Source organism: Podarcis erhardii (assembly GCF_964252035.2).
Source record: "Podarcis erhardii genome assembly, chromosome: 4".
NCBI classification, from domain to species: domain Eukaryota; kingdom Metazoa; phylum Chordata; class Lepidosauria; order Squamata; family Lacertidae; genus Podarcis; species Podarcis erhardii.
Window position 1 is genome coordinate 13,581,470 of NC_138508.1, and position 27,274 is coordinate 13,608,743.

The 27,274-nt window shown below is 45.1% G+C and overlaps 1 protein-coding gene across 1 annotated transcript in view; it reads right to left on the reverse strand.

Annotated features, from left to right (window-relative positions):
* The window catches only part of DLG2 (discs large MAGUK scaffold protein 2), an 880,772-nt gene that overhangs the window by 79,346 nt on the left and 774,152 nt on the right, over positions 1-27,274 (reverse strand). Inside the window, exon 20 of the mRNA XM_081859540.1 lies at positions 84-198. Within this exon, the coding sequence (XP_081715666.1) occupies positions 84-198 (115 nt within the window). The remainder of the gene's footprint in view (positions 1-83; positions 199-27,274) is intronic.

Consider the following 27,274-nt stretch of genomic DNA (forward strand, 5'->3'; position numbering starts at 1 on the left):
CTCCATCAGTTCAATTCTCTAGTTCCATTTTCTCTGCTGATTTTTTTTTTTTTTTTGGTCATTTTGTCATATTGCATCCCTACCTGACATAGAGGGAACGTTTCTGATTGGTTCGCAGGGAGCCCGACCCAGAACTCATGCTGTGATTCATCATCTGTTCACGCAGGTCATGGATTTTGGCCTCAAATCGAGCGTACTCTGAAAAATAATGCAAATAGATCAATCAGTTAATGAACCCTTTGCAATCACCAGCTCATCATTATATCCGCCCCCCCCTTTGTCTTTTAGTGAGACTGATTAAACATGGAAGATTGTGATCACGATAAGGTCGGACCACATGCCAAGAATCTGGGCCAATTGATCAGTCTGCATATTTAAGGCCATTAAGAGTGTGAACAGTCCACCACGTTTAAAAACAAAATAGACATACAAAGTTGCTAAACAGCAATCGCCACGAAAAGAAAGGCTAACTCAATCCTCCAGCAAAATATCACACTGGAATTGGCTAGGCACATGATAAAACCTGTGTAACGGCAAAGGCTCTGAAGTTTAATGGACTAATCAATTAAGTGATGCAATGAATCAAGACCTAATCACATATTAAGCTGTAATCACTAATGAAGATCTGACATCAAATAAATATAGGGACGGCAGCAAGCAACGATGCCAGCATTCGGTGTGGGGGAAAGAACACAAGAACATAAGAAGCTCCCTGCTGAATGAGGCCAGTTGCCCATCTAGTTCAGCGCCCATGAAAATCTGTTTCTGCCCATTCACAGCCCCCATCTCCAGCCTATAGCTACCTGAATTGATTCAGTCTCTAGCTCCAAGGCTCAGGAAAGAGGCAGGAAGGCTGGATGCTCTGTCTGTCTCCCCTCCTAAATATTTGCCTTGTATCCCCACAAAACACCCCCGTCTGGGGCTAAAGGGAGCCTAAAGGAGTGTGTGGTTGCACTCAGCTTGTGAGCCTCTGGCAAGACTGCCCTAGTTTGGTTGGCTGTTGCGGAAAGGTGGGAGAAATATATAGGCGTGTGCTGTCAGAGAAGCTTCTGGTGGTTATGAAGCCATCACTGATCCAACCTTTAATAATAATAATAATAATAATAATAATAATAATAATAATAATAATTTATTATTTATACCCCGCCCATCTGGTTGGGCTTTGCCAGCCACTCTGGGCGGCTTCCAAAAAAAATATATTAAAATACTGTAATACATCAAACATTAAAAGCTTCCCTAAACAGGGCTGCCTTCAGATGTCTTCTATAAGTCTGGTAGTTGTTGTTCTCTTTGACATCTGGTGGGAGGGCGTTCCACAGGGAGGGCGCCACTACCGAGAAGGCCCTCTGCCTGGCTCCCTGTAACTTGGCTTCTCACAGTGAAGGAACCGCCAGAAGGCCCTCGGTGCTGGACCTCAGTGTCTGGGTAGAACGATGGGGGTGGAGACGCTTTTGAGGTCCACGGCTCCCTTGACCAACTACATTCTTTAGGCGGCAGCCTTGCGGGGCTCAGGGGGCCAGTTATGTCACCCCTTGCCTGCAGAACACTGTCCCTTGTGGAGTGTTCCCTCAGCCTCCTCTCCTCTCTCCTTGGGAGTCCTCTGAGCAGCTGCAGCTGCTGCCCCGGGTCTCTGAGCTGCCCCCCACCTGCCCCAAAGAGAGGTGCCTCCTCACACTGCCCCACAGGGGCCTGGGAAACAACCCCTGGCCAACCCCAGCGGCATCATTCACCTGGAGAGCTTGTAGCCAGGGCTGCTGCAACAAACAGCTGTGCAAGCCTTTGGGAGGCAGAGATGCAAGAGGGCATCAGAGGAAGGGAGAGACGGAAAGAGGGACAGAGGCCAGTGTTGCCCACATAACCCCTGACCATCATTCAAGACACCCCAAGGTACCATGGCACACTGGTTGAAAACCACTGCATTAGCCCATAACTGGCAAAATTTGACCACCACAATAGCAACTGCGTCCCTGTGGCTTTGTTCTAAGCTACACTATTTCAATGATTTCAAATTCCTATTCTCCCCAGCCCCCTACTTTTTCACCATCTCCTGCATTTCTGGGTTCAGACAGCAGCTCCGGATCTCTGTCCACAAATCTCCCATGTAACGTAATCAGATGAGAACATTTTTATTTGAAGGCTCACGTAGAGAGTACTCTTGAGCATATACTGATAGACTGCCCTCTTCCCATCACCACCAAGGCCACCATCTTCCTCACGCAAGCCTGTACGTGCAAGGAGAAAATAGTCCTTCTCTCTTTCTCATTCTGAAAGTCTTAAGAGCCGAACTTCACTTCTACAGAAAGCTTGTAACTCATTTCCAGAGGACCCTCTTTGTTACATCTGAAGTGGCTCATTGTCTGTACCTTGTCCCTTGACTGCAGATGTTCTAGCTAGCTAGCTTAGCTAGCTTTAGTTCTATATAAAGATCTTTCATTTTCAGCACAGCCTTTCTCTTTAATAAATAATGTAGAAATTCCATGCAAGTAGACGTGGGAGTTGACATCTATATTTAGACTCCGATGGGCAGAGTGAGGAGTAAGATCAAAAAGCTAAGTCTTGGATAATGCAGCATCAGATGATCGGCAGTTTCCATTCTGAGCAGAATTGAACTCCCACATGAACTTGAGCAATACAGTATTTCTTCACTCTAGCCCCCCGCCCAGCCCAGTTCAAGTGGATACACCCTGCGAGACTGTATTTCTGTTTGAGGATGTGCAAAACCTCTCACTCGAGCTTCAAGGTTATTTCTTCCTTCTTATATCAGTATGACACCACACATTTGGAATATCTCTTTGCAACAGTGGATTTGAAATTTTTGCAACATGGATCCGAATCACTAATACACAGGGCATACAGTATCTCTTAAGAGCCACAATTGTGCAGCATGTTGTATTCACTTTGTTTTTCAAGGCTATTTCTCCTTTCTGGCATTGCGTAGTCAGAACATTTATCTGCAAAACCAGATCTGAACAATTGCACAAATCACTGCCTCACATGGCATGTCCAGAACTCAGCATCAGATTGATCCTTCAAAGGGACAGTTGTATATTTTGCTGTTTTGCAACTGTGAACTCACGGATAGGCATTGAGGTGCAGAATTCCTAAACCCAGAACTGGAGTACAGCTCAGTGTGAATTTCAAAAAGATGGCTGTGCTTTAGTGTACATATTGTTTTAGAATTTGAAAATTAGGCAAGTTCACTGTTAAATGCAAACTGTCTCTCCTCCATCCCGGATCACAAATGCCTGAGCTGAGCAGGTGCTCAAAGGATTTTTATTCTTTCATTCTTAGCCTTGCAGAGCCACTCTTCTGCACTAGGCTCCAGTTGGCGGACTTCAGGACTCTAATTAAAAAACCCCAAGATGATCCTGCAAGTCTCAAGTCTGCCCACTCCTGCTGCAAATAAGGAAGCCGATTTCTTTTCAGCGTGGGAAGGGAGTTAGCCACTGAAGCAGCCGAAGGATCTTGTGACAGGATCATCCACTTAAAGCGATATTGCTTTCTGAATTTATCCCAAACCAAGATATTAAAAGCACAGGATATCTGATGGAGGTGCAGGGAGGGAACTGAGATGCATAACCCTGTGATGACAAAACACATTTTAGTGATTGAATCACATTGCTATTTCTCTTTCCCTTCTTTCCCACCTCCTCTTCTCTCTTCCTGGATCCATTTAAGTCAGGGCTGGGAAACCTGTTGTTGGAGTCCAGTGACACCTGGAGGGTCACAGTCTCCCCATTTGTAATATAAATGGTTCATGGAGAAGGGCTGGAGCTCAGTGGGACAGCATGTGCTTTGCATGTATAAGGTCCCAGGTTCAACCCCTGACAGCTCCAGGGAGGTCCTCAAAGAGGGAACAGACCTGAATATGTTAATTTAGATATATAGCTGCCAATTTAGAAAGGAGAAAAACCATAGGTCTGACCGTAGTGTGGACCAGGGGACCAGTTAGCTCAATGCACTGTCTAGGTGCTGCTAATTGTACAATGATTCTCCAACATCAACTTCGTTGGACTGGTAATGTTGTGTAGATGCCTGATGATCGTCTTCCAAAGCAACTACTCTATTCCGAACTTAAAAATGGAAAGCGTAATGCTGGTGGTCAGCAAAAGAGCTTTAAAGACTGTCTCAAGGCAAATCTTAAAAAATGTAGTATAAACACTGACAACTGGGAAACACTGGCCTGCGAGCGCTCCAGTTGGAGAACAGCTTTTACCAAAGGTGTCATGGGCTTTGAAGACACTCAAACTCAGAACGCAAGGGAGAAACGTGCTAAGAGGAAGGCATGCTTGGCAAATCTACACCGTGATCAACTCCCGCCCAGAAACCTATGTCCCCACTGTGGAAGGATGTGTGGATCCAGAACAACGATGGCTTTAGCAGGGCTTTGGGTGCAACACTCCTCTTTTGTTTATTGAAATATTTCTAGAGCATACTTTCATTTTAAACAAATAAGCAGATACTCAGTGCCATGTTCTCTGAGCTATAGTGAACCGTAAGAATTGTTTCCCAGAGTTCTAAATTTATTCACCATTCAAGGCATATATATTCTACCCTTCTGCCTCAAAAGCTCCTAGAAAAGCTTACAAATCTATAAGAAAAACACAGTCTCTGCCCTTAGGATCACAAAAGACACAGCATGAGAAAGAAAAAGTGAGGAGGAAGGAAAGGGGAAAGAACAGACTTAGGCAAAAAATAATAATATATTATTAATGCCACAAGGCTCTTGTAATGAACAGGTTGTATGGAAACAAGCTACTTGCTGTTCAAAAAGTAGGGGTAGAGGTAGCTCGGACTGAAGATGGAAGCTTCTTGGTCATTTAAAAAAAATGTTATTTCTTGTAAAAAACACTTTCCATTTAGTAAGCTAGGACATCCCAGAGAAAATTTTAATGATAAAAACTTTTTAAAGAGGCACTGCTAATTAGGCTCAGAGTTAGCATCAAATCAATCATTTCACTACTATTGTCACAGACACAAACTGTTTCCCCCCCTCAAACTAATCAACAAAGGTTTAAGGCATTTTCCCCACTTTTAAGATGGTTACTAGTTCAGGGAGGGTTCAGATGTAATACCATGCTTCTATATGAAAGAGGCCGAATTTGAAGGAATATAGATAGAAAATTACGGAATGAAAAATCCAGCTCATAGTTTCCATGAATGGAAAAATCCATTCATAGTTTCAATGAAAGATGCACACCATGCCTAAGTGTCTTCGCTATGAATCTTTCCCATTAAAACTGTGCAATGGAAACGGCATTGATGTTCCATTCTGACGTAGGTTTTTTAAAAATGTGTATCGCTCAACATTTGTCGTCCCATCATTATTCTTGTAGAGGGAAATCTCTTTATTTTAGAAACCGTCTTTCAAATAGAACATGACCTTATTTGTCCAAGACTCGCAGGATGTGCGTTTGCACAGATGCCTGCACAAACAGAATCAGGTTACAGAGCAGTCAACAAATTTGGACAAACTGAAGTTTCAGATCACCAAGGTCAAGGTCAAGGCTGATTCAGTGCTCTGTTAACCTATGAATTCACAATGATGTCAACAGATACTACAACAGGGATATTTAAAGTCATTGTGAACAGGTTTTTTTTTTTTTTTAACCGCTTTCTTAAAATTTTGAAGTTTTGATTCTTTTCAAAACTTTTGATTGGAATTCTTATTTTTGTGTGCTCTTCTCTGGGCACAGTCATCTAGTTTTACTCAGAGTAAACCCACTGAAAATAATTAACTGGACTGAGGAAATAGCAATCTTAGATGCAAAAAGCTGGTTTCAGTAAGCCAGTATAGCTTAAGGAAGCATAATAATAATAATAATAATAATAATAATAATAATAATAATTTATTATTTATTATTTATTATTTATACCCTGCCCATCTGGCTGGGTTTCCCCAGCCACTCTGGGCGGCTTCCAACAAAGTATTAAAATACAGTGGTCTGTTAAACATTAAAAGCTTCCTTAAAGAGGGCTGCCTTCAGATGTCTTCTAAAAGTCTGGTAGTTGTTCTTTACTTTGACATCTGGTGGGAGGGCGTTCCACAGGGCGGGTGTCACTATTGAGAAGGCCCTCTGCCTGGTTCGCTGTAACTTGGCTTCTCGCAGGGAGGGAACTACCAGAAGGCCCTCGGCGCTGGACCTCAGCGTCCGGGCAGAATGATGGGGGTGGAGACGCTCCTTCAGGTATACAGGACCGAGGCCGTTTAGGGCTTTAAAGGCCAGCACCAACACTTTGAATTGTGCTCGGAAATGTACTGGGAGCCAATAAAGTTATGCCAGATTCAACCTCTGTTCAGCAGCAAGGTTACCGCTGGCTGAGATGTCAGGGGTGGAACAAGGGGGGTGCAGTGGGGGCGAGCTGTGCCGGGTGTCACCACTGAGGGGTGTGTGTGACAAAATGCACTCACCATGGGGCCAAACAAACCCCTGTGTTGCAAAGAGAACATCAGCAATGTCTAGGCAACACGATGACCACGTACATACGCAATAGACAATCTTTATAGAATTCCTTCAAACCATAACAAGTACAAAATGAAATCTAAAGTCTCAAAGTTTCTGAAAATCTTTAAATGAAGCAAGGTATCAGACTTTGTACGATGAAACATAAGCTGTGAAGTTTTGTGTATTCAGCAAATATGGTGTCCAACACTGAACAGTGATTCCAGATATTGACTACTGTTTCATAGAATTCTTCGTCAGCGTGGTGGGAGGATATAGAATTGCTTCATAAACCCATCTTATTTTGAATGAATGTAAGTAAATGAAAATATCAAATGCTGTGGAACAGTGCTCACATAATGATGTAGTCACCATGGGGCCTGCAGCATGCCCGAGCCATGTGTCTCTCCTGGGAGTGATGCAGTGGCTTGGGCACCCGCAGGCTCCACGTTGCCCTAAACAGTCCGCCCGCTGCCTCCTCCTCAGCTGTAGGACGGCTGAGTGGGAGGAGGCAGGCAGACTCCTTGGAGGCCCCACAGAGCATCCTGCCCCAGCTTGCCCCGCCCAGCGGGTGGCTGGCCCCACCCCTGGGTTCAGGGCACACACGGAGCCCCAGGAGCCCAATCGGCTTGCTTCACCGCTGGATGTCATAAGCCCAGCAGAAGGAAAACAAGCTTTTAAGACAGTGTTTGAGTTACACCAAGTTTTTTGCTGGCTTAACTCATGCTGGGATGCCAGGTCATGTGACTGATCTGAACAGGCTTAGAATCCAACCTAAGGTTCAAGGGATATTTGCACTCCTCCTGCTAATTATCGTATTTTTCACCACATAGGGCACACCGGGCCATAGGGCGCAGCTAGTTTGTTTGGGGGGGGGGGAAATAAAGGGGAAAAAAATTATTTCCCCCCCAGGCGCGGGGCTGGGGTGGGGGAAGCCCGAGCTTCCCCTGACCCCAGCCCCCAGAACTGGCTGCTATCCGCAAGCCTTGGGAGCCTGGCGGGAACTTTCCCTTGGGAGCCCGGCGGGATATCTGCCCGAAGCCCAGGGTGCGCTCCGCTGCGCTCCCCGGGTTTTGGGCTGCAGGCTGCTGTCCGCAAGCCTTGGGAGCCCAGCGGGAACTCCCGCGGGCTCCCAAGGCTTGCGGATAGCTTCCTGAAGCCTGGAGAATGAGGGGTCGGTGTGCACCGACCCCTCTCACTCTCCAGGCTCCAGCGAAAGCCTGCATTCGCCCCATAGGATGCACTCACATTTCCCCTTCATTTTTGGAGGGGAAAAAGTGTGTCCTATAGGGCGAAAAATACGGTATTAGCTAGCTAGGCATCTACTGCATCAGACCTGTGCTCCGACTCGGACAGTTGGAATATCAGTGTGACAACTTTCAGCTCACTTAACCTCCGTCCCAATCTGATGCAGTGTGAGAAAGCAACAGCAGCTTCTACTGCATGGGAGCTCCATCTTCTCTTGTTGGAGAAGGAAGGTAGCTCAGTGGTAGAGCAGAAGGCGCCAGGTTCAATTCCCAGCAGCTCAAGGTAGGGTTTGGAAGAATCTGGACTGGACCTTGTTGTTAACCAATTCCTGTCCTCATCTGTCTTTATAACACTGTGTTTTACGTCTCCCCTCTCCCCTTGCGATGGTGCTTTCCTGTTTGCTTTCGCAATTTTTGCCTTCTGCTTTGAGATGCTAAGCTTTTCAGAAATGCTTTGAAATAGCATTAACGTGGAAAGGAATGTGTAAGAGAAACCAAGCGTCAGCCGTAACCAATTTTTGAGTGTGCCTCTTTCTCCTCCAGGGTACAATCGTGAATGGCTGAGGTAACAGCTGTGCCATACTTCTGAAGGGCAGTGGAGCCTGAGAGAGGCGGGGGCGGCAAAAAGATTCTCTGCCAGTGTCCAGTTGTGTTTGAAGGCCTGTCAGGATTCTGCATATCTGCTGCCCCCTGTCAACGTGTCTTTGCACTAGAGGCTGACTCTAATCTTCTCTGTCACTGTGATTTCTGTGTGGTCTCAACTCCACGGAAGCTTCCCCTCCAGGGGAGCTTAGAATCTTAAGCCTTAGCTGGCCTCCAGCGCTGCCCTATGAACGATGCCAAGATCTTCTGTTTGCCAAGGCTCTGAGAAAGCTTGCCCAAGAGAGACCTGTTTTAATTAATATTTTAATTTCCTCGAGAAGATTGAGCAGGTTGAGGGTTGAGCAAATGCGCAGTGGCCTTCCATTTCTCCATACTTCTAATATGCAGAGGTTGTTTCTTCACTTGCCTGTCCTGAATGGAAATCTGTTGGGTGGTAAGCACCAGCGGCCAGCTGATGGGGGAGGCCAGTCTGCTATCATGCTGATAACAGCAACCTGATTTGTAGAAATCAGCAGGCAACCCTTTTCACAGCATGGGGACAAATGATAACTAGCAATGTCTAAGCACTGATATATTGCGAACCCAGAGCATAGCTACAGTGGCAGCCCAAAATGCTGACAACTCTATTTTGCCTTGTATCTACCTTAAAAATAAATAAATAAGTCTAGTTCCAGAGTTGCTGTTTTTCAAAATCCAGCCCCTTCCCTTTTGATCCTTAAAATAACAACAACAACAACAACAACAACAACAACAACAACAACAATTACAATTACAATTACCACTGCTATTTTTATAGAAATAGCCAGAGCTGGAGCTCACCACAAACTTCTCCCTTGTTCTCTTTGAATGGAAATGGCGCCCACCTGAGAGGTGAGCTCTGGGCTTCCGGGTTAGCGCCATCTCCTAATGGTGGATTCCCTCCGAGCTCCGGAGGGAATCGGCTCAGCAGGGGTTGGGTCCTGTCGCGGCGGCGACACGGGGATCCTAAAAAACCACAGGCGCGGAAGCCTGTGGACTTGGTGACTTGGCAGGCACCATTTGCGCCCCCCCGATCTGCGAGGGAGCCTTTTTAAAGGCTACGGAACGGGGGACGGGGAGTGGCGTGGTGCTGAGAGCCCTCTGCTTCCCCTGCTGAGTGAAGCCGCAAGCCATGGACGGAGAGCGCTGACTTTTTCCTGTGAACATTCGGACTAAAAGCAACAACCCGTGAGTAATACGGAAATTGGACTTAAAAGGGAATTTTTTCTTTTTGAATCTTGCACGATCGGGGAAGACGCAAAAAGGAAGTCCGTCTCCCCGCCTTGTAAACAATCTAAAGCAAGGACTAAATAACTAAGATTGAGAGAATATCTTCTTCTTTATTGAACAAAAGTTATTAATTTCATGATTGGACAGTACAAGTAATTTTGCTGGAGGATAAGAGTTGATTGAGAGCTGAAGTGTAACCCCCCGGGACCCGGGAGTGATCTGCGAAAGAGCCTGTTGGAAAGATACAGAAGGCTTTGACAGCTGTCAAATTTAGCTGTCAAAGTTGGGGAATAAAAAGAAACATTGTTTTTGTTGCCTTTGCCGGTTGGATTTGCTACAATTTGGTTATAAACTGTCGAAAAACAAGTTATTTCGATTTTGGGACTGGAATTAGAAGGATAGTAAGTATCCATAATCCCTCTAGAGGGGGTTCTGGGATATTGCAAGAATGGCTGCAAATGGAAAAATACTTATTGAGCTGAACAGGACTTTTTATCTCCTGGGAAAGCTTCAAGAACAGAGTGATATTTTGGCTACAGGGGTCATGGCACTGAATGAAACAGTAAATAACTTTACTGAAAATGGAAGGGACTTGACTCAAGTCTTTGTTCCTGAACTAAAAGCCCTTGTAGCGGAAACAAAAGTCTTTGCAGCTGAGCAGGAAAAGAAGCTTGATAAATCTGAGAAAGCGGAACAAGAGATACATGATGATCTGGAGTGAGGAAGGAGGAGTTACAATGCTGCAGAAGGCTAAGGAAGGCCAGGGGCCTGACAAGAAGGACATAAAGGAAAATAAGAACTGGATGATGAAGACTTGGTCTGAATTGGAAAATGAAGAACGGAGAGACCTACCTAGATGGAGACCTGAAGACCTATGGATTACAAATTTGATTAAGATGGAAGTTGGAGTTTATGGGACACTTAGATTCAAAAAGATTAAGAAATAAGATTTGAACTCCACTTTCGAATATAGAGGTCTGGTTAGAAGAAAAATGGACATTATCGAGACAGGGTTTCTCCGAGATTTGAGGTTTTATATAAAGGACTACCCAAAAAACTGGCAAAGAGGAATTGAGAGAGAATTGAGAGCCTCTGACGTAAGGTCTCCAGGCTGAGAATAGATAGACTGATATATATTGGGGATTGAAACCGGGAAAGGGGGGGGGGAGTTTGGGAATCCAAAGGGTGTATAAGAATATTTTGATTTTTTCTTTTTTCTATTTAGTTTTGTTATGAGGATAAAATGGGGAAACCGTGAAAGAGAACAGGGGTCGATCTTAGAAAAAGATTTTAAAGTATAAAGACTGAGGTGTATAAGGTAAAATTGGTCATATAATAAGGAACTAAATATAACAATGAACTAAATATAATAAGGTTAAAAATTGGGGATAAGAACTTGTTGAATCAAACATATGGAATTGGAATACAAGAAGGGGAGGTGTGGGGAAGTCATGGAAGTATGTTATTGAAAATAAGGTTTAATTGAAATTATACTTTTTTTTTGTTTGTGAATGTGTGTATGCTTGTAATGTTGTTTGTGTTTATGTGTATTATTGGAAACTTTAATAAATATCATTTTTTTTTAAAAAAAAAGAGAGGTGAGCTCTGGTTGGTAAAAAAGCCCTGATTATTATGCATGTGGGACAGCTCTTAGGAAGAAGAAGAAAAGAATAAATAAATAAATCCTGTTTATTTAACTGGTGTGCAGTCCACAACATCAGCAACACTGGATGTTGAAGGCTGGAGGAAGTTTAGGGTAGCACCTCATCCATATGCAAGATGAGAGGAGGACCATGGATGGAGTAGAAGCTCGCTGGTTGGAGCAGAGATCAGGAGAATCACTGTTGCTTCCTGGGAGTGAGAGGGATGAGGTGGAGGGGAGGTCAGTGTGGTGCAAACACGCCAACAGAACCAACCCAGGGCTCCTGCCAATGCATTTGCATTGTACTGATCTCTCTGCTGCCTTGCCCCTCCTGCTCTCCATTCCCAGCAAGGAACAGTGACCCATCTGCTGGGAAGCCAGCAAAATGTCTCCACCCCAACTGATAAGCTGTTTCTGATTCTTTCACATAGAACAGGGCTGAGGAACCTCTGGCCCATGGATCTAATAAGGCAAAGGTCCGTATAGTTAAAGCTATGGTTTTCCCAGTAGTGATGTAGGGAACTGAGAGCTGGACCATAAAGAAGGCTGATTGCTGAAGAATTGATGCTTTTGAATTCTGGTGCTGGAGGAGACTCTTGAGAGTCCCATGGACTGCAAGAAGATCAAACCTCTCCATTCTGAAGGAAATCAGCCCTGGGTGCTCACTGGAAGGACAGATCCTGAAGTTGAGACTCCAATACTTTGGCCACCTCATGAGAAGAGAAGACTCCATGGAAAAGACCCTGATGTTGGGAAAGATGGAGGGCACAAGGAGAAGGGGATGACAGAGGATGAGATGGTTGGACAGTGTTCTCAAAGCCACAAACATGAGTCTGACCAAACTGCGGGAGGCAGTGGAAGACAGGAGAGCACGGTGTGCTCTGGTCCATGGGGTCACAAAGAGTCGGACACGACTAAACAACAACAAAAGTCCCTCCAAATGGCAGAAGGTGCCATTTTTAGCAAACCACGCCTCCCTGCCATTCAGGTGCCATCATCTGCTGTTACCTGTCAATCACCCTGGCTGATAGGATTGATTTCTGCCTCAATTTCTGCATTCATTTGCCACTTTGTGGCCATGGCATTTGCTTACTACAGCTTCATCAGAGGATAGAAGTGACCTCATTTTCACTTTAAGAAATGATGGTACTCACTGGTAGAAACACACACTTTTAATACTTATAAAGGGAATCCCCATATTAGCTGATGACATACTGTTTCTCTAGAGCTTTATGTTTTCCTAGGCTGCGATGTTTTACAGTTTACATTTTTTATTTCTTGGTTTCTTTCTTTCTTTGATTTTTATTTTCTCTATACTTCCAGATGCTTAAAACTAAGAAAATATTTTGAAGGAAAGAAGAAGGGAACTGTGACATAATTATGTTGTGAACTGGTATACAAATAATAATAATTATGATAATAATAATAATAATAGTAATAGTAATAATAATAATAATATAATTGTAGCAAGTGGCACACAATAATTTAAGCAAACGAGCACAGTGACCCACAGTACAGTGAATAGCACAGAATCAGTGCTCTAATTGTCAACAACCTTTAAAAAAGAAGATCCTAATCTGCAATACAAAGAATCAATTACTTTTTCTTTTAGAAGCAGCTCGAGACAACTTGTTGCCCCAAACTGGAACTCTTTTGAACATTTGCAAAAAACAAAAAGTTTGGACCATAGCACTTTCAGAAAAGCTGACCAAGGAAATTAAAGCTTTAGCTGGAAAGTGAGACAAGGACAATTTTATAGAAACATGGTACCCTTTCATCACATACTCAACAGACTACCACATGCAGTGTTTCCCCATAGGATTCTGTGCTTTGGGGAAGGTTTGTTATGCAGGGTTTTCTGTATGCAGAATCGGTGCTGTTCTGCATATAAAGGTAAAGGGAGCCCTGACCATTAGGTCCAGTCATGACCAACTCTGGGGTTGCGGTGCTCATCTCACTTATTGGCCAAGGGAGCTGGCGTACAGCTTCTGGGTCATGTGGCCAGCATGACTAAGCCACTTCTGGCAAACCAGAGCAGTGCACGGAAACGCCGTTTACCTTCCCACCAGAGCGGTACCTATTTATCTACTTGCACTTTGCCGTGCTTTCGAACTGCTAGGTTGGCAGGGGCAGGGACCAAGCAATGGGAGCTCACCCCGTCACGGGGATTCGAACCACCGACCTTCTGATTGGCAAGTCCTAGGCTCTGTGGTTTAACCCATAGTGCAACCCACATATAGTCTGCATATAGTCTCACCTAAAATAGGCTAGCACTAGACATGAAAATAAAGGTGAAAAGCACCAAACAGCCCCTTTAAAAATATGTCTGGAACTAACTTCCAGAGAGAGCTGCTTCCACAGCTCTGTAGCAGGATCAAACGCTTAGTTGGTACAAATCTGCAGCAAGGAAAAGAGCCAAAGGAACAGATGGGAGGGGATGAAAAACCAGCGACTTGCTAATTATCCTTACACCTTAGTCATGCTGCTGAATCAACAGCCGAATCTGGAAAGACTCTACTACAAAGCTTGGGCAGGGCTGAAATCACCACACGGACTTTGAAGTAAGTACAACAAATTCAATAGCTGTCAGCAGTGTGTCAAGCCGCCATAAAATATGCAAATCCAAGCTCTTATACCTCCCAGTTCTCATTACACACTAAGTAATGAGAGCAGCAACCACTTAATTAAAAATAAATTTGTGGGGAAGCTTTGTGGAAATAAGCAGCAGTCCTCTTGGCTCTTCTGCATGGAGTCTTGAGCAGCCGAGGATGTAGTCTGAAAGCCACTTGGGGGTGGCGTGGGGTGGCAAAGAGAGTGCAAACTGCAGCAGGGATCAAGTGACCTGAGTTCCCATCATAGCACTGGGTTGGATTCTCTTCCCAGCCCAGCCCCAGTGATCTCATGGACTGTTCTGATGAAAAGGGGCAGAGGCAATGTTTGTTTTGTGGAATCATAGAATCATAGAATCATAGAATTATAGAGTTGGAAGAGACCACAAGGGCCATCGAGTCCAACCCCCTGCCAAGCAGGAAACACCATCAGAGCACTCCTGACATATGGTTGTCAAGCCTCTGCTTAAAGACCTCCAAAGAAGGAGACTCCACCACACTCCTTGGCAGCAAATTCCACTGTCGAACAGCTCTTACTGTCAGGAAGTTCTTCCTAATGTTTAGGTGGAATCTTCTTTCTTGTAGTTTGGAACTATTGCTCTGTGTCCGCTTCTCTGGAGCAGCAGAAAAACAACCTATCTCCCTCCTCTATGTGACATCCTTTTATATATTTGAACATGGCTATCATATCACCCCTTAACCTCCCTGTGTCTGTCTGCATGTGTATGTGTCTACCTGCAGGCTCGTTTGCATGTTGCTCTGAACACAGGTTCAAACCGCCTCTACGTTACGTACAAGTGTTTGTGTGACTGTGTAGCAAATATAGCATTTCCCATGTATGAAAGCGGGATGCGGGTGGCGCTGTGGGTTAAACCACAGAGCCTAGGACTTGCCAATCAGAAGGTCGGCAGTTCGAATCCCCATGACGGGGTGAGCTCCCGTTGCTCGGTCCCTGCTCCTGCCAAACTAGCAGTTCGAAAGCACGGCAAAGTGCAAGTAGATAAATAGGTACCACTCCGGCGGGAAGGTAAATGCCGTTTCCGTGCGCTGCTCTGGTTCGCCAGAAGCGGCTTAGTCATGCTGGCCACATGACCCGGAAGCTGTACGCTGGCTCCCTCGGCCAATAAAGCGAGATGAGCGCTGCAACCCCAGAGTCGTCCGTGACTGGACCTAATGGTCAGGGGTCCCTTTACCTTTATGTATGAAAGAGAGGCGCCAGCAAGCTTGGGGGGAAGATTTTGATTTCCAGCAACTGGTATTCAGAGACAGACTGCCTCCAGCAGTCGTGGTAGAACGTAACCATTCTGGCCAGTAGTCACTGATAGCCCTGTCCTCCGTGAATTTGCCTAATTCTCTTTTAAAGCCATCCAGCTTGCTGCCTGTCTCACCACCTCCCGTAGGAGAGGACTCCATAATTCAACTAGGCGCTGTGTGAAGAGTTCATATCCTGCTTCCAGTCTTCCTATAGGCATATAGGCTGCCACTTTGAAAAACAGGATGCTGGACTAGATAGGTTTGTGGCCTCATCTAGCAGCAAGTCTCTTCCTATGCTTACGTTCTTCGGTAAGCCCTGCGTGGAGAACTGATGTCATAACCCCAAAAGGTTCAAACTCCAAGAGACAAAAGTCAATCAGTTGAGTCAATTCATTGTTTCATTAACTTGAGAGGCATAACATGCTATGTCAAATACTGAAGGTTAAAGGAACAGTGAGCGTGTATTTAAAATTTATAGGACAGATAGGCTAATGTACAGCTAGGAATGTAGCAATGTGCTTCAATATGTTCCGAATTCCACCTGCAATTTCATCTGGTGTTTCCCCACCATCTATTACACAACAATTTATTTATTTTGCAGTCTTTCTACTGTTTTCCCGTCCGCTGATGTGAAAATATATGTGTATGTTTTTTATGTATCTCACAGCACACAGCAGACACCCGTAACTCATCTATCAAGAGATATGTACAAATAAGCTGTGTGTTCCTTTTCAAAGTTAATGAATTTCAGAGGGGTGGGGCTCTGCTTCTCTTGTTTGCAGCAAAATCAACAGAGAGCCTTGCGGCAACTTAAAAATAAAGCTAATTCCTATTGCAAAATCATCTCTGGGTGCGATCCTAACAATGTCTACTCAGAAGTAAGTCCCATTGAATTTAATGGGTCTTAGTCACAGGTAAGTGGGACTAGGATTATTGACGTTCTTGCAATCTTGATTTCACAGTTCAGCATAAACTTTTCATCCTATCTCACTTCCCTCACTCAGACATCAGGGTGGTACAATGTAGAACACCCTCTTGATATTAGATCCTTGTGTCCTGGCCTTCTATAAATTACTTCTGCAACTAACTCAACTACATATAAATATCCTCCTCTTTTTTTAATCCTAACATTCTATTTTTTAATGCCTGTTTTATTCAGAATATAGCCATCTCTGTGTGTCTGTTGAAACATTACACTCAAACTAATCTGAATGTGAAAGGAACAATAATGAACAATGCATTCCACTGGTTTTAAAAATTCACAACAGGAAGCAGATTAAGCCTGCAGTCCTAACCCCATTTACGTGGGGGGGGGGAAAAAGTTTTTTGTTGTTGTTATTAATAAAAATCGGGAGTTGAAAAGCCTTGTCAGTCTCGCAAAGATCGACCAGTAGACCCTGATCTATCTTCCCCCCTGTCCTGATCTATAGTATCCATCGTGAGAATATTGATATATGCAGAATGAGAAATTCCTTTCAGTGTGTGAGGAGCTACAGCAAATGTTGCCTTCTGTGTGTGACAAAAATCTCCAATTTGGGCAAAAAGGAAAACAGTTCTTATCAAATCATCAGAACTGACTCGCCCACAATGAACATGTGTATTCATTTTCCTACATCCAGCATAAATAGTACAATCCGTCAGAACAGGCTGCCTTAGTTCCTTGAGTTCCATGAGCATGCAGCCGTCCTCCAACTGGAATTTTCTAATAGGAAGGACTAGCCATCACACAGATGATGTTCGAAGTGTGTTTGCATCCCTGCTCCTGACCCCAGCAGCAAGAGTGTGATGGTGGCTTTGCTTCTGCCCATGAAGCCAAGGCAAAAGCATTGCTCCATCTAGCTCAGTATTGTTCATAATAATAATAATAATAATAATAATAATAATAATAATAATAATAATTTAAAAAAAATTATTATTTATACCCCGCCCATCTGGGGTATAAATAAAATACAATAACCTTTTAAACATTAAAAGCTTCCCTATACAGGGCTGCCTTCAGATGACTTCTAAAAGTTTGGTAGTTGTTTTTCTCTTTGACATCTGGTGGGAGGGCGTTCCACAGGGCGGGTGCCACTACCAAGAAGGCCCTCTGCCTGGTTCCCTGTAACTTGGCTTCTCGTAGCGAGGGAACCGCCAGAAGGCCCTCAGCACTGGACCTCAATGTCCGGGCAGAAGGATGATCCTGGCTGGCAGCAGCTGTCCAGGATTTCAGACAGGGTCCTCTCCCAGCCTTACCTAGAGATGCCAGGGATTGAACCCGCGACCTTCTGGATGCAAAGCAGATGTTCTGCCAATGAGCTATGGCTTCTCCCCACTCACTTGCAATCAATTCTATGGCCCATGCATATGAACACAAGAAGCTGCCTTATGCAGAGCCGGACCATTGGTCCAGCTAGCTCGGTAATGCTGACACAAGCTGGAAGCTGCTCTCTATGAGATCAGTCGGGGTTCACTCCTAGGCTTTCCTGCAGATGGTGGGAGCCGCACCTGGGATCTTCTACATGCAAAGCAACTGCTCTACCACTCACCCATGACATGTCAGCCTGCAGTGCAATGGCAGTACAGTCGTACCTTGGTTTTCGAACAGCTTAGTTATCAAATGTTTTGGCTCCTGAACCTAGAAGTGACTGTTCCGGTTTGTGAACTATTTTTGGAAGCCGAATGTCCGATGGGAATTCCGTGGCTTCCGATTGGCTGCTGGAGCTTCCTGCAGCCAATCAGAAACCGTGCTTTGGTTTCCGAACGTTTTGGAAGTCGAACGGACTTCCGGAACGGATTCCGTTCAGCTTCCAAGGTACGACTGTACCTGCTTTGTTGCTGAATAATTGATTTATTATTTTTTTTAAAAAATTCCAGTTTCTTCCTCTCTCATCCCTTCTCCTTGCACACACACAAGCACACAAACACAGATGGAGAGGGAGAGCATTTGCCTAATAACAGAGAGTGAACCAGGGGGTATGGAGGAGAGAGCCCTGAAACAGCCAGATGGTCAAAAAACCTGGCCCAAATGTTCCGAAATCTGGCATGCCTTCGACGAGCTCAGCTTGCAGCACATGGGAGGTTTTCCCTCTGCCTTTGCTTGCTTCAGCTTCAGGGTTCTTCTTTATTTATTTCATTATTTTTATCTGTGCACTTAAAATATTTATGAACGGCACTTTCCTATAAAATATCACAGACCAAAACACATGCTATCGCAATGAAACGTCGAAAGGACTAGTTGGCAAGGAATCTCGGATTCGGAAGGGCTGCATGAATAATACAGTTTTCAGAACAAGGAGGGATCACTCCTGCAGTGGACTGTGGGTTCTCAAATTCCAGCAGCACCCCATGCAGTTGAGCTACCCTAAAACTGCCTCTGCTGCCAATGATCTATTGGCAAGGAGTTCCACAGGGCAGGGCTAGCCACACTAAAGGTTTGGCCCCCGTTAAAGGCCTGCTGAGCCTGTGGGGCATGCAGGATACTCACAGTGCCCCATCAAAAGACCTCAGCAGTTGACGTGGAAGAAATCACAGCCTTCCTTCAAAACTTGCACTCATCCAAATCTACGACGCTACACTTCGGACAAGCACTGTGTGCAAAAATGCACCGGTTAATGCAAAGTGTGTCCATAAGAATGCAGATGTTAGCAAAAATAAATAAGTACAAAAATGTGTTATATTGGGGAAGACTGCTTTGCAAAAAATGCATTCATTAGGTAAAACTGTATACAATTGCATGTACAGTCATACCTTGGAAGTCGAATGGAACATATTCCAGAAGTCTGTTTGACTTCCAAAACATTCAGAAACCAAAGCACGGCTTGTGCAGCCAATCAGAAGCTGTGGAAGCCCCATCGGACATTCAGCTTCCAAAAATATTTCGGAAACTGGAACACTCACTTCTGGGTTTCGATTATTTGGGAGTCAAACCTTTTGGGAACTACCATATTTTTCGCTCTATAAGAAGCACGAGACCACAAGACGCACCTAATTTTTGGAGGAGGAAAACAAGAAAAAATAATATTCTGAATCTCAGAAGCCAGAACAGCAAGAGGGATCGCTACGCAGTGAAAGCAGCAATCTCTCTTGCTGTTCTGGCTTCTGGGATAGCTGTGCAGCCTGCATTCACTCCATAAGACTCACACACATTTCCCTTTACTTTTTAGGAGGGAAAAATTGAGTCGGTAAGTTGTTCGAAAACCAAGGTACGATTGTATTAGGAGAAATTTGCACAATGGTGCTGATTAATTTTCGCGAGGAAGTTTGGATTTATTTATTTTTTGAAAACTGATTTAGACAATTTAAGAAAGTGAGAAAAACTGGATATATCCGCCCATGCATTTCACTGAAATTTGCAACCTAATTCAATGGTCTGCCCTATGAAAAGAGATTCGACTGAGCTGTTCCGGCCTTCTGAACTTTCCTCCATTAGCTGCACTTTTGCTGAGCTGCTGGTAAAGCAATATGGGTTTTTAATATCATCCTGACGGGGATGTGGAATAATGCTTCTACACCTAAGGGACCCGTCAGCATTTTCAGAGGTTCATAATGGACATTAAACCTCCCTTACTGGGGAGGGTGGAGAAGGTCACCCTTTATTTATAATCGCAGGCACCAGACACACAGAGGTGCCGAACGACTCTTACATCTGGCACACCCAAATCTCAGTAGAGCCCACTGAGAATATCGCCTGGTCCAAGGTGACTGAATTTCAGATCAAGGGGCAACAGAATTAATATGGATTTGGGGCAGATCTTGTAACCTGCTAGCATTTTCTGTGCTTTCGGGAACAGGAAGTGAAATCTTCTTTTCCGAAAAGGAAGGTAACTACATTGAGTAAGTGAGGATCATCTCATCAAAGTTTATGATAAGGCATGGATGTTTGGAGGTGCCAAAGGACTGCTCTCCCCACACACTTACATCACAAGAGGGGACCTGATCCAGGATGGTAGCCCTCTGACTTAGCGGTACCATGTCAGGGCACAAACAGGGTTGGGGGGAAAGTTCAAATAAGATCAAATGCTTCTCTGTCTGCCTATCTCCCTGGGCTCCATTCCCTGAACAGTGTTACACCAGCGATCAGAGTACGGTGGTACCTCGGGTTAAGAACTTAATTTGTTCTGGAGGTCTGTTCTTAACCTGAAGCACCACTTTAGCTAATGGGGCCTCCCGCTGCCACTGCGCAATTTCTGTTCTCATCCTGAAGCAAAGTTCTTAACCCGAGGTACTATTTCTGGGTTAGCAGAGTATGTAACCTGAAGCGTCTGTAACCTGAAGCGTCTGTAACCCGAGGTACCACTGTACTCGTCTAGACTTCACTCTGAAACAAATGATTCTAAGACACAAGTCTACAGAATCTCAGTTTTTGAAGCCCATAAGGTGCTTACGAAATTTAGTGCCTGTTCCCATGGTGATCCCCTTCTCTATGGTACCAAACAGTGTCCGAGAAAGCTTGCCAATTGTCTTTTAAGAAAAGTACATACATGTGCGTGTGTGTATACCTGTTACTTAAAAGTTGTAGACCACAGGCAACAAACATTCATATGTGAATCTGCCCCAAGTGAAAGTAAGGGTGTAAGAACAGTCCTGCTGGATTCTATCAAAGGCCATCTAGTTCAGCAACTTCTTCTATAGAGGGGCCAAACGGATACCTATCGTATAAGCTCCAAAGCAGAACAGGAATGCAGTAACCCTTTCTTGCTGTTGAGGGAGCTGGGCATGTTTAGCCTGGAAAAGAGGAGGCTGAGAGGACATGTGATAGCCATCTTCAAATATCTCAAGGGTTGTCACGTGGAAGATGGAGCAGCATTGTTTTCTCCTGCACTGAAGGTTAAGACTTGAATCAATAAGTTACAAGTAAGGAGATTCCAACACAACATCAGGAAGAACTTTCTGACACTAAGAGCTGTTTGACACTGGAACAGAATACATTGTGGGGAAAGATGGAGGGTACAAGGAGAAGGGGATGAAAGAGGACGAGATGGTTGGACAGTGTTATTGAAGCTACTAAAATGAGTTTGACCAAACTGCGGGAAGCAGTGGAAGACAGGAGTGCCTGGCATGCTCTGGTCCATGGGGTCATGAAGAGTCGGACACGACTAAACGACTAAACAGCAACAACAAAGTAGAGGTTGGATGGCCACCTGTCATGGGTGCTTTAGCTGAGATTTCTGCATTGCAGGGGGTGACCTTTGGGGCCCCTTCCAACTCTACAGTTCTATGATTCTATGAGTCTGGAAGTAACTGGATGTGTTATTGAATGATGGCATGCATGCACAAGCCAGCTCTCAACCCGAAAACTGAATTGCAGATCTTAATTAGAGTGAAGCTCAGTGGGGCAGCAATCCTTGGCATCTCCTGTTAAAAAGCACCTGGAAAGGCAAAAGTCACAGGTTCAATCCCCAGCATCTCCAGGAAGGGCTGGGAAAGACACCTGCCTGAAGCTCTGAAGAGATTCTGCCAGTCAGTGTAGACAATATTGAGCTAGATGGACCAGTGGTATGACTCAGTATAAGGCAACTTCCTATGTGATTCCCAAGTATGAATCAGACAACTGTCCTCTGCCTGAGACCCTGGAGAGCTGCTGCCATTCAGAGTGGGCAATACTAGGTTATTTGAACCGACTGTTTGACTTTGCACAGGATAGATTCATATGTCGACTCTTGTCTCCTGTATCGAAATGCAAAGGCTATTTAATCTGCTGGATGACACTGCTTTTCATTATAGCTAAACAAATGAACAAACAAGCACTTTAAACTGCCAGCCTATCCATTAAAGTGAGAGTATCGGCATTAATCTACAAACCAGCCATCTCTTGTTAAAAGCAATTCACTCTGAGAAACCATATATTTTCTCCTAGTTGTGCAGCTGCCTCCAGATTCTCAAAGCCACAGCTAATTGGAAGGCCTTGGACCACAATGTTGTTGGCTGATCTGCATCCTTTTAACAAGGCTCACCTCCATGCCACCCAGCGCAGCAATTTGCGTTAAATGGAGAAATAAATAACTATGGAAAGCAAAGCACAATGCGGCTGATTACGGTTTGGCACGCCCAACCTGCATTTTCATGGATGGGTTGTGCAGACGATTCCTGATGGTTCTGAGTCTGTCACCATGGGCAGGAGAATGGCCACCCCTCTCCCCATTATTATTTCACCTTGTGGCCTCGTCCCTTGAACATCGTGTGTGCGTTTGATAGGGGTGGCTCCTGGCACAACCAGCACTGACTTCTCTGTCACCTAGTTATTCCTTCTTGTAGCACCATCAGGAATGCAGCCGGATCATTCACACTCAGCAGCGCTCCTCCAAACAGCTGGCCTGCAGCTGAACTACTTTGCAAGGGGAGTCATGAGCCCCTTTCAAAGGGCTGCCTTGCAAGAGAGCTTTGCAAAAGCACTTTTTTGTGGGCGTGTTGCAAAGCACTCTGCAAGACCCCTGTGGTCAGAAAAGGGCATTGTGGTCACATGGGGTGATAGGCAGGCGAGTGTCTCCACCCACCTGTCAAATTTGGACTACAAGGGATAAAGGAGATCAACAATGTGGTTCACTGGCCAGATCAAGACAGCGTCTGCTGTCTCCACTCCTCAACATGCCACAGAGAAGGAAGACTGGATATCGAAGCTCCCAACCCATAGGCAGAATGCAACATCAGGGCCTATATGATGCCGAAAGGGCAGCTGCTATGAACTTTACTGATCACCCAGGCTGTCTGGTCCCCTTCCTGACATGTACAAAACACAGAGATTCTAAGACCCTGAGTCCCTCCCCCCTCCCATCATGATTTATAATTGGATTAAGTTTTAACACCTCCGAGGATTGCTTCATTTAGTCTTAAATTTCTGCATTGCCGAATGTGGCAATATGGCTTGTTGTTTGCCTAATTATGCTGTTGCTAAGGGATGACTTTTGGAACACTTTTAGATTCTTGCCGGCTCTGTACATTGTGCAGCGGCTTCTTCTGAAACATGCAGAAAATAGATCTGAACTTATTTTTCGTTTGTAGAATCGCATGCAGCCTGCGTTCCTTGCGTGATCAATACATTTAAATGGCATAGTGAGACATCGCCAACGAATAAAAACATCCTGCCTATCATTTCTGACCGTCACATATATTCATTCTAAAGATGGCTGACCTTTACACTTCCATGGGGGCTACAGTCTTGAACTGAGCCTTGAACTGAGAAAGCAAAAAAGAGCCTTTGCACAAACCCTGTGGAATGAGGCGTTGGGATTCTGGACTGTACAACTTGAGGCTTCTAGTGAGTGCATGTGGTGATCCTTTTGAATACTCCCCACACCTACTAATCAAGCATATCAGGGAGCAAGCTATGACAAGCCATTTCCCCAGAGAAGCTGCTTTTCTACATGCAGGGAGGTTGGTTTTGTTTTTCTAACGGAGAGGGGAGCATTTAAAATATGCACCCCAGCTTCTGCGGTACTAAGGTGCCTTAACATACCCTTAGTTTGCAGGAGGGACGCGGGTGGCACTGTGGGTTAAACCACAGAGCCTAGGACTTGCCGATCAGAAGGTCAGTGGTTCGAATCCCTGTGACGGGGTGAGCTCCCGTTGCTCGGTCCCTGCTCCTGCCAACCTAGCAGTTCGAAAGCATGTCAAAGTGCAAGTAGATAAATAGGTACCACTCCAGCGGGAAGGTAAACGGCGTTTCTGTGCACTTCTCTGGTTCGCCAGAAGCGGCTTAGTGCTGGCCACATGGCCTGGAAGCTGTACGCCGGCTCCCTCGGCCAATAAAGCGAGATGAGCGCCGCAACCCCAGAGTCGGCCACGACTGGACCTAATGGTCAGGGGTCCCTTTACCTTTACCTAGTTTGCAGGAGCCAAGCACACACAATAACTTTAAAGGTAAAGGGACCCCTGACCATTAGGTCCAGTCACGGACAACTCTGGGGTTGCGGCGCTCATCTCGCTTTATTGGCCGGGGGAGCCGGCGTACAGCTTCCAGGTCATATGGACAGCATGACTAAGCTGCTTCTGGCGAACCAGAGCAGCACATGGAAACGCCGTTTAACTTCCCGACAGAGTGGTACCTATTTATCTACTTGCACTTTGACGTGCTTTCGAACTGCTAGGTTGGCAGGAGCAGGGACCGAGCAACGGAAGCTCACCCCGTCACGGGTATTCAAACTGCCAACCTTCTGATTGGAAAGTCCTAGGCTCTGTGGTTTAACCCACAGCGCCACCCGCGTCCCTACACAATAACTTTAGGTTTCTGCAATTAAAGTGGGTGCAATTGCTCTGCCGCCCTAGCATTAAAAATCCACTTGAAAAAGGAATCAGACTTTTTGCAGTTTAGAAGGTGCAGGGAGAAAGTGCACTGAAAAGTGTGGGATGAACAAATGGCTAATGGGAAGATGTTTAAATCTCCCCCAAAAGCAAATCAGGGTGAATGCAGGAAGAATGTTCAATAGAAATGCACAATAAAGACGGGATATAATTTAACCTCTGCATAAACTTCATGCCAGCAAAACAGGACGAATGCTCAATAAATAGGTCATCTGGAAAAGTCCAATTTCTGCAACCCCCTCTCAGAATGTCTCAGATGTTCCTCCTGAGAAAGAACAGTAAAATCTAAATTCTAACCATCACTTAGCAGAGATTCACTGAGCCTGGCAATGGTAAGGATGTTGAAGAATTCAGATAAAAATGGAAAAGGAAGTGGAAATTGCAGCAGTTTGTATGCTCACCTATGGTCAGGAACGGAAGTCAGACATACAAATAAAACTGGGATTTGTTCATGTTGTTGCTGGACTAGTTTTTTTTTTTTTAAAGTCCACAAAAAAACTTGTAATCAATTACTTTTTAAAATTTGTTTTGATGTTCCCTTTGCATTGAAATGAATGTAATTTGTGAAAGTTAGATGAACAGTTACATAACTCAAGGAAAATAGCAGGCAGAGAGACAAATTATGCAGCATTTTGGGGAAACCGAAGTGCAGCAAAATGGAAACGGCGCTAACTGTGACAAATATGGGTTGGAATAGCAATTGCTGCCTTCTTACAACCCTTGGCAATAGGTGTGCTCCTCTAATGCAGCTTCCTGCATGCATGCATGTGCAAACACATGATGCATTATGAGGGAGCAGGATCAAACCCACCGTCCATTCTCCCAACATCACCATGTCCGCTGTCTGTAGACAGCAGCTTCCCATTAGGCATTACTGTACTGAGAAAGCCCCATGTAGCATTCCACCTACAAATGGAAACAGTGAGCCACATGTGCCTGTGTTAGAGAATGTGTCTGGTGGGTGCAATTCTGCTTTCCTCTCCCCAATTAACTGAACACATGGGAACATAGGAAGCTGCATGACACCAAGTCAGACGCCCTGGCCCATCTAGCTCTGAAGGAGCGTCTCCACCCCCATCGTTCTACCCGGACACTGAGGTCCAGCGCCGAGGGCCTTCTGGCAGTTCCCTCACTGCGAGAAGCCAAGTTATAGGGAACCAGGCAGAGGGCCTTCTCGGTGGTGGCGCCCGCCCTGTGGAACACCCTCCCACCAGATGTCAAAGAGAACCACAACAACCAGACTTTTAGAAGACATCTGAAAGCAGCCCTGTTTAGGGAAGCTTTTAATGTTTGATGTATTACAGTATTTTAATATTTTTGGGAAGCCGCCCAGAGTGGCTGGGGAAGCCCAGCCAGATGGGCGGGGTATAAATAAATTATTATTATTATTATTATTATTATTATTATTATACTCTGACTGGCAGGGATTCCGACAAGCAACATTCCCTACCTGAACATGCCTGGGATCAAACCTGGGACCTTATGCATGGAAAGCAAGCACTCTACCACAGAGCTATGACTGTTCACTATAGGAACAGTGATTTAACAGGAGACATTACAGCCTCTGCAACAGTACCATAAGCATCCCCATTTAGCTCCAATGTAGGAACACTGGAAGCTGCTGGTTACTGCATCAGGCTACTGGTTCACCTAGTTCAGTATGATCTACAATAACTAGCAGCGATTCTCCAGCATTTTGGACAGGACTGCTCTACCTGAAGATACTGGGGATTGAAACTAGGAAATCATGTGTGCTAATCAGATGCTCTACCGCTGAGCTACATCTGTTATATTTTGGGGAGGTGTCATGCAAAAACCATATGCTTTCCCTTCACATATAAAGCTCGAGGGCTTCAGGGCTAAAAATGTGCTCTTTCAAGTGCACGGGGTCCTCAGCATTCGACGCGGAAAGTCAGCGCATTTCGCATGTGTTATGAATAGCTAGCAACCTTGCAGATGTGCACAGAAGTAGACTTTTTAACGCATTGGGGAAACTGCCAAGGCTTTGCCCCACTCTTTTCAGTTTTCCTGGAGAGAAGTGCAGGAGGCAGTCAAGGAAATGGAAGTGGGGACAAAACTGGGGTTTCTTAGTCTGGTTTTAATTCAACGCAGACCACCAGCAGGGTAGCACAGGGAGCTGCCTTGCACTGAGTTGGACCACTGGTCCATCTAATTCAGTATGGTCTACACTGACTGGCAGAAGCTCTCTAAAGCTGCAGACCAGGAGATTTCCCCAGCCCTACTTGGAGAAACTGGGAGCTGAACCTGGGACGTTCTGGCTGGAAGAGTATGGCAGCATTTAAAGCTGAAAAGGTGTGATTTGTTTGATGGTGGTTGGTGCACGCTGATCGATACCAGAGTAGTCGTAAGCCCCTTTCAAAAGCACATGGGATTTCAGCCACAACATGCCCAGAATCTCCCATACCAGCCGTTGTCAAACGCAATGGGTGCCACAGCATGCCAGACTGGAAGGAACAAATGCTAGCCCCCTCCAAAATGACAAAATACATTTTGGCCATCTGTTTCAGCATAATTCTGGCAGCTTACTACTGAAGCAGAGTGCCACCTCCAATATTTCTGGACTGCATTTCAACGGATCAGTTTATAGACTCATAACCCACTGCAAAAAAGGGAAAAGGACAAGTCATCTGTCCCCCCCAAAATTAGCTTCTTCTCTACCACAATAAGAACACAGAATGGCATCAGGGAACATTGGTCCATGTAGCTCAGCATCGTCTCCAATGACTGGCTGTAGCTTGTCAGGGTTTCAGATGGGAGCTCTACCTGGAGATACCTGGGACTGAATCTTCCAGATGCAAAGCAGATGCTCTGGAACTGAACTAGGTCTCTTCCATTAAATGGGGAGAGCCTTCACAGTGGTGGCACCTCAGATTTGGACCAATTTTCTTCAAGACAAGCAAGCCATGCTAGCTTAAGTCAAGCAGAGAA